The sequence below is a fragment of the Lactuca virosa genome, chromosome 5 (assembly GCF_052849685.1).
Source record: "Lactuca virosa cultivar CGN04683 chromosome 5, Lactuca_virosa_CGN04683_v6, whole genome shotgun sequence".
Taxonomy (NCBI): domain Eukaryota; kingdom Viridiplantae; phylum Streptophyta; class Magnoliopsida; order Asterales; family Asteraceae; genus Lactuca; species Lactuca virosa.
Genome location: NC_136430.1, coordinates 367,241,253 through 367,248,820, shown reverse-complemented (window position 1 = coordinate 367,248,820; position 7,568 = coordinate 367,241,253). Strand labels below are relative to the sequence as shown.

At 37.4% G+C, this 7,568-nt stretch overlaps 1 protein-coding gene across 1 annotated transcript; it reads left to right on the top strand.

Moving 5' to 3' along the window:
• The first annotated feature begins 4,848 nt into the window (after positions 1–4,848).
• On the top strand, positions 4,849–7,410 carry LOC145117279 (pollen receptor-like kinase 3). Its single transcript, XM_079053586.1, has 2 exons — positions 4,849–6,245; positions 6,329–7,410. The coding sequence occupies exons 1-2, from the start codon at positions 4,922–4,924 to the stop codon at positions 7,060–7,062; spliced, it is 2,058 nt and encodes a 685-aa protein (XP_078909712.1). The 5' UTR covers positions 4,849–4,921; the 3' UTR covers positions 7,063–7,410.
• Positions 7,411–7,568: the final 158 nt, after the last annotated feature.

The window sequence follows — 7,568 nt, the reverse complement described above, 5'->3', positions numbered from 1 at the left end:
GACAGTTAACGTCCGTTAAAAATTCATAACTTTGTCATCCGACGTCCATTTTCTACTGTCTTTATATCGTTGAGCTCCTATTAACGAGATCTTCATTTCTCATTTAGATTGTGTCGGCTAATAATCGATCGGTATAAAATTCAATTTTCGGGCTGTGTACTGCTACGCTAAATCTTAGAAAATCATAATTCCCTCTAACGAAGTCAGATTTGGACGTTCTCTATATACATACTCTCGGTTTAACGTCTACTACGACTTTCGTTTAGATCTATAAGGATAAAAAGTATTTTATCAAAAATTAATTTTTTACGATACGCGGCGACGTGTCGGTTTAGTCGCAAAACTTCGACGGGTCATAACTTCTTCGTTATAAGTCGGATTTCAGCGTTCTTTATATCTACGGAATCCTTGTTACGACTACTTCAATTTTTTTCAAAGATATTGGGTCTAATTATTATTTTATTCTAGACGCGTATTTTATTCCTATTTTATTATATCGTTGTAAGCACGTATATTGCACATAAATCACATAATACTCAAATAATTCTTCTTCATTACTTCAAAATAGGTTACAATTGTTGACCTTAATTAGTACATCATCATAATAATGCTTAGCCAGAAGCACGAGCGTTACACTCTTCCAGCTTGTGAGAAAAGGGAATTCAAACCTTTGTCTATGGTGGTGTTGGTGGTGTTGGCAGCAACGGTTGGAACTTGGAAGCGTGTGTGGCGGTCGTGGTGCGGTATAGCAGATGTGGAAGTGATCTTCATTCATAACAGGTAAGTGGTATGATATCAAATGTGATGGGTGGCAGTAGTTAGAGGAGTTGTGGCGGTGGTGGGTTGTGCGATGTAGCAAATGTATGGTGGTAACATGTAAGTGATGTGAGGTCGTAAATGATAATTAATGAGAAAGAAGGAGTGTAAAACCATCTTTCCAACCAACCTATTCAACTGAAATTGCAAATAAACCCTTAGTTTTCAATATTGACCATAAAGCTTCTTGTGGCTCTTCCAGCTTGTGAGAAGAGGGAATTCAAACCTTTGTCTGCGGTGGTGTTGGCGGCAACGGTTGGAACTTGGAAGAGTGTGTGGCGGTCGTGGTCGTGGTGCGGTGTAGCAGATGTGGAAGTGATCTTCATTCATAACAGGTAAGTGGTATGAGATCAAATGTGATGGGTGGCAGTGGTTAGAGGAGTTGTGGCGGTGGTGGGTTGTGCGATGTAGCAAATGTATGGTGGTAACATGTAAGTGATGTGAGGTCGTGAATGATAATTTATGAGAAAGAAGGAGTGTAAAACCATCTTTCCCGCTCTGATTTTTTATTGGCTAAAATTCTAATGTCTGCACTCCCCAGACCTACGACGTCAACGGTGGTGGTGGGGGGTGAGAACAAGGGTTCTTTGAGTGAGACCAAATAGATTTCTTCATGAAGCGTGTGAGAAGTTTTGAATGGATGGTGGGGAAGAGGAAGTACGGGAGAAGACCTTTCAAAAGCATAATGCAAAAGAACTAATGGGTTTCTCTAGGAAGCGTGTGAAAGAGTTTTGAAGAGATAATGGGGAAAAGGGAGTACAAGAGAAAGTAGAGTGGAACAAAGTCTTCAAGCTACACTGTAGTTTGATGTGATCTTATCTACAATGTTTTAACATTTTGACAAATGCTAATGTTTATAATTATAATCCAATTGGACTTTATTGACAAATTACAACAACCTGAGGGTGGAGATTCGAGCAATAGATATCATATCTCTATATTTAAATGAGGTTCAATACAATTTTATCATTGTATTCAAAATGCTTATAATATTTGTATGAGTAAATTACAGTTTATGTCCATGTGGTTTACATAAATATAAGGTTTGAGTCTAAGTTTTCAAAAGTTGTCAAGTTGACGTACATCATTCTTTTGGTTTTCAAATGTTGCATGTATGGTCTTTAAGATTGTTATCGTCTAAAAAGTTCTGCCAAAAGACATAATAATTTTGTTATTCGGTTTCTCTTTCTACTCCTAACGACTTATCACCATTACAACTCTTAATTATGCATATCACTTTGTAATCTATAGTTCATCGTCTTCACCAAGAAGATGCCCATTCATCTTTTTCGAAGATTCTTCATCCGACCATTTGTCTTCATCATAGTCACTGCAATAAGAAAACATACACAAAAAAGAGAAAGAAATCAATATGTTTCAACCCAAAATGTTACTACACAAATATTGCCTTGTTTTTTAGTGACGACATCAAGCCGTCCATAAAAGCTATGCTAAAGGGACAATTTTTCGTTGTTGATGGAATTTTAGAAGTTTTCGAAAATTTTTACCTACAGAGACGACATGTCTTCTTCAAAAGCCATTTTTTCTTATAGTGTGTAGATATTCGCAGTTTATCAAACGATATGAGAATGAGGTTTACAGTAAATTAAAACTTCAGTCACTTGGTATAGTCCCTTCTCATCAACCTATTATATCTCAAAAGAAAACACAAGACTACTTTATGGAGCAAGTATGTGATGGTTATTGTATTGTTGATGAGCCTATATTGGACAAAGAACAAATGCCCAATCTAGCTGAAATAATAGGTAACAGAGACGGTGTCTTGTTTCACTGTGTTCTTGAGTTTAAATTTTAAAGAGGGGGAAGGAAAGCGAGGGGAGGGGAAGAAATGGAAGAAGATGGAAGGAGAAGAGGAAGGGATAGATGCCTTCTCGAGTTCAAGGGGAAGGAAATGCAGTTTACGGCCAAATTACGTTTTTATCCTTGTTTAGGGTTCATCAGCTTCAATGCTTTATCAAGGAAGAAGAAGGAGAAGATGAAGGTAAAATCAGTCATTTTCTTGTTTTCTTCTCAATCCACCCAAATTTGAGCGGAAAGAGAGCTTGCCTCTTTTCTTCTTCCCTCTCCCTCACAATCCTCCCCCCCCCCCCACCCCTTCTTTTCTCTCCTTAAAAAAAGTTCAAGAACACCTGTCTCTCTCTCTCTCTCTCATGTCTCTCTCTCTCTCTCTCTCAATCATCTCATTTCCTTCCCTTTCTCTCCTAAAAAAACTCAAGAACACAGTGCTTGTGATGATGATTAAATAACAGAAAATTGTGTGTTTATAAGGAAAAAATTATAAAATATTACAAAGAGTTGTCTAATGTATTTATACATTTTATCGTTTTGACACAACTATAAATGTTGTCGGTGTCGATGTTTTAATAATTTAAATCTACAGTGGGTTAGGCCTTAACTCAAGATGACCCCTTTTATGTAGAAAACAAAATAAAAACATAAAATTAGGTTTTGGAAATTTATTCAATATTTTTAATGACAAGTATGAAGATCATACTTATGTACATATAATGGGGAATGGTAAAGGAGAAACATCATTACGTAGCAGTAAATCGTATACCACTGGCGACTATGCCATACAACTTTTCGTAACCTCGACAAAGTACACAAGTACGAACCAACACATTTAGTAGTGAATTATGAAACTATCTAGGCTACCAATAGAGCGCTATAGCGGCGCTATAACGTTTTGTGATGTTATTGAACCGCTATTTTGAAATAGCGTTTATGAATAGCTGTGACGCTATTAGCGGTGCTATTGACCGCTATTTACCACTAACCTCATCAGCGCTATAGTGACGCTACACCCGCTTTTACAATTTCGTACATATTAGGCTATTTTGACAAAGAAAAAAAAAACGATTGTGTGTTATTTCAATATTAAATCTTTATTTTTTTAACTAGTCCACTATACTTTTTGTCTTAATAAGTCAAAATAATAAATATAATTAATTACAAACTACAAAGCAACAAATGACAACTTCCATTTCTCGCCAGTTTCAATACTTAGAAACCACGAACGACTTGAGCTGCGATGACATTTTGACACTTTTTAGTTTCCATATTACTATATTAGAATATTATATATAGATTATGTTATGTTTTTATATGATTTTTTATGATTTTAGTTCTATATAGTATTAATAATCTAATATACAAATTTTGTATAAATATATAATATAAATTATACATAATATTAAAAAACCGTTATATTACTGTCATACCACCGCGATAACCGCGATTTCAAATAGCGGCATGTGACCTGCTTAGGAAACTATATGAGATCGTATTTTATAAAATTTACGAGTATGAAGAAATTTATAAATTTTAGATCTTTTGGCATTGTGGAAAAATAAAAAAATTACAATTTCCGGTTTTGGAAGCCATGGCCCATGGTTACTCACGGTTGATCAAAACCTAATTATGGTTTTCTGTGATGAAGCCTAGGACTAGCTTTGCCAAGCGTGGTTGGAAATTTTCACACTTCGGTCCGGATCTTTTCAAGATCCGGTTTTGTGCACCTCTACTTGCAGTTTTTATTGAAAACTTATGTTTAATGATATGATTAAAACGTAGTTGATAGTTTGAGTGTGTAACTATTTCTCCATACCACCAAAAAGTTGAAGCACACGACATTCAATTGCCGAAAATAATAGTATATGTACAAACTATTATATGCTACATGTGTCGCAATACATAATTTTCATACAAACAAATGAACTTGTTTCCTGCAGCAATTTTTTTCTGTTTCCAGTTATTTCACCCCTTAAAATTCGTGTCATAAAATCATAGGGTTAAATCTGGGAATATATGTAAATTCCTCCAAAATTTTGGGCGCCCATATATTATATCTACAATGAATGCAAGATTTGTGTTACAGTTGCAAATCCCACCAATGAAATGAAAGATAAACGGTTAATTATTTGACTTGGTCAAAAGCATATAGGCTTTTTTCATTCTGAGCCACTCTTGCATTTTTCAACACCAGAAGAATCACAAAAGCACCAGATTTTCTCCAATCTGCTAATGGAAAAAAACAAGGCAATAATCATCGCAATTATTTCTTTTCTTTCTCCTGGCTAAGTAAATGGCCATTCTTTTTCTCCTTAAACCACCCTTTTTCCTGTATATTATCATCATCATCATGTTTCCATGGATGCTGAAAGCTTACATGACCGATTCAGACGCTTTGCTTAGAATCAAGAAATCTTTGAATAATCCTGAGCCTCTTGATTCTTGGAAACTCGGAACACAGCCGTGTGATGATGTAATAAGATGGGTTGGTCTTGTTTGTACAAATGGGATCGTTTCTAATCTTCATCTTAAATCAATGAGTCTTTCTGGTAATATTGACTTAAATGCCCTTTCGCAAATGCCAGGCTTGAGAATCATTTCCCTTGAAAATAATTCTTTCTCAGGCCCTATTCCGGAATTCAATAAGCTTGGATCTTTGAAGGGTCTTTACCTGTCAAGGAACCAATACTCCGGCGAAATCCCGCCGGATTACTTCGCGAACATGAATTCCTTGAAGAAAATATGGTTCGATCGAAACAAATTCACAGGTAAAATCCCTTCTTCAATTGCTCAACTCCCGAACCTTTTGGAATTACATCTCGAAGAAAATCAGTTTTCCGGGCAAATTCCGCCAATCGGTCAACGGAGTTTGGAGTCGGTCAACCTTTCGTATAATAACTTGACCGGGGAAATTCCAACGGGTTTGATAAGATTCGATGCATCGTCTTTTGAAGAAAATCCTGGGCTTTGTGGGGCGAAATTTGGGAAGGTGTGTCATATTAAAACTCCACTTACCGCTGATAAACGAAAAGAAAAACCATCTAAAAAGTTTCTAAGGATAGAATACCTACTCATGCTTGTGTCTCTGATAATTCTTGTTCTAATGGTTGTCGGAATCTTCGTATTGGCGAGGAGGAGAAGAGATAATTCAGAGACGATTGGGATCATGGAGAGAGATAATCTTGAAGGTTCTGTAGGTTTAACGATATGTAGTATCGGCAGACCAGAAGCTATTCCGGGGCAGCAAGGATTTGGAGCAGGTCAGGCGTCGTTATTGGCAAAAAAGAAAGCTGCAGCTGTCGATTTGATGTTGTTAAACAACACTAAAGGAGTTTTCCGGTTGTCGGATGTGATGAAGGCCGCTGCAGAGGTGCTCGGAAATGGCTCGCTGGGGTCATCATACAAAGCCACCATGTCAAATGGGATGACTGTGGTGGTGAAGAGATTGAAAGAAATGACTTTGATCGATAAAAATGGTTTCGAAGGTGAGATGATGAAGCTAGCAAGACTCAACCACCCAAACATCTTGTCGCCACTAGCATGCCATTATTGGAAACAGGAGAAGCTCTTGATTTACGACTACATTCCCTACGGAAGTCTACTTTACTTATTGCATGGTAATTAGCATCGACCTTAGCAGAATTAGTAATTTGTTTTACCTAATTTGAAGATAGATGAATTCATGATTCATATCTTTCAGGTGACAGAGGAGAGAGGCACGCGGAGCTCAACTGGTATGCTCGTTTGAAAATCATCCAAGGAATCGCACAAGGAATGGGCTACATCCACACCGAACTCGCCACATTAGAGTTGCCTCACGGCAATCTGAAATCGAGCAACGTACTTATCGGCCCTGGTTACCAGCCACTAGTCGTGGATTTCGGTCTGCATCCCATGATTGATAAACACTACGTCGCAAATGCATTAGCAGCTTACAAAGCTCCCGAGGCAGTAGAAAATCGTCAAGTGTCACCTAAATCCGACGTTTATTGCCTCGGAATCGTAATTCTCGAAGTCCTCACCGGAAAATTCCCTTCTCAGTACGTTAGCAGTGGCCAAAGGGGAACAGATGTGGTTCAATGGGTAAAATCGGCGATGGAGGAACGTCGGGAGGTGGAATTGTTGGATCCGGAGATCACCGGATCGAGTAAATACATCGGTGAAATGAGAAAGCTGTTACATATCGGTGCAGCCTGTACGGAAAGTGATCCGGAGTCCCGATTAGACATTAGAGACGTAATTTGTAGCATAGAGAATATTCAAGGCGGAGACGAGAGAGCGATTCAGATGATTTCATCGTATGGAGATAGATACGACGATGCAGCGAGTACGATATCGGATGCTTCGTATTTGTCGTTCGCCGCTGAGGCTAAAACCGGGAACAACGAATTGACCCAACGGAATAACGATACTTTTGGGTATCGAGTATCCTAATTAATTATTAGTATGTGAAATCGAAATCGAAAGATGTCCCCAAGATTTGTAAATATCATTGGGCCCATGGTTTCCTTCTGGAGCTGTGCTAGTGCTATCCGCCTGCAACAATGGATGCTCCTAACTAGGGTTAGCCTTCGGATGTGATAATTAGAAGAAAGGAAGAAGGGCAATGTACTTTATATCTTTTTCCTTCAAATGATAGGAGCAGGTGTGTTTTCGAGGATGAACGACCTTGAAGAGCTTTTATGGGCCTTTAATGGTTCTTCGGCCCACTCAACAGTCGACAACATTTGAAATTTTGGGCTTGATACTTTGATTAAAGTGGACAATTTTTAACAGACTTAAAATGGGTTGATTTTCTAACGTATGATTAACACATTAAATTATAATTTGAGTATTTATATGATTAAAATTAAATATTAAATTAAACTATTTATAACAGAATAATCTAAAAAACTATAGAAAGTTGGATATATTTTGTATGACTTTGGGTATGGTTCAGT

Excerpts from the sequence above, each read along its gene's own strand:
- LOC145117279 (XM_079053586.1), top strand. The coding sequence starts at position 4,922 with ATGGCCATTCTTTTTCTCCTTAAACCACCCTTTTTCCTGTATATTATC. Across the intron at positions 6,246-6,328 it reads TCTACTTTACTTATTGCATG|GTGACAGAGGAGAGAGGCAC; the intron begins GTAATTAGCATC and ends CATATCTTTCAG.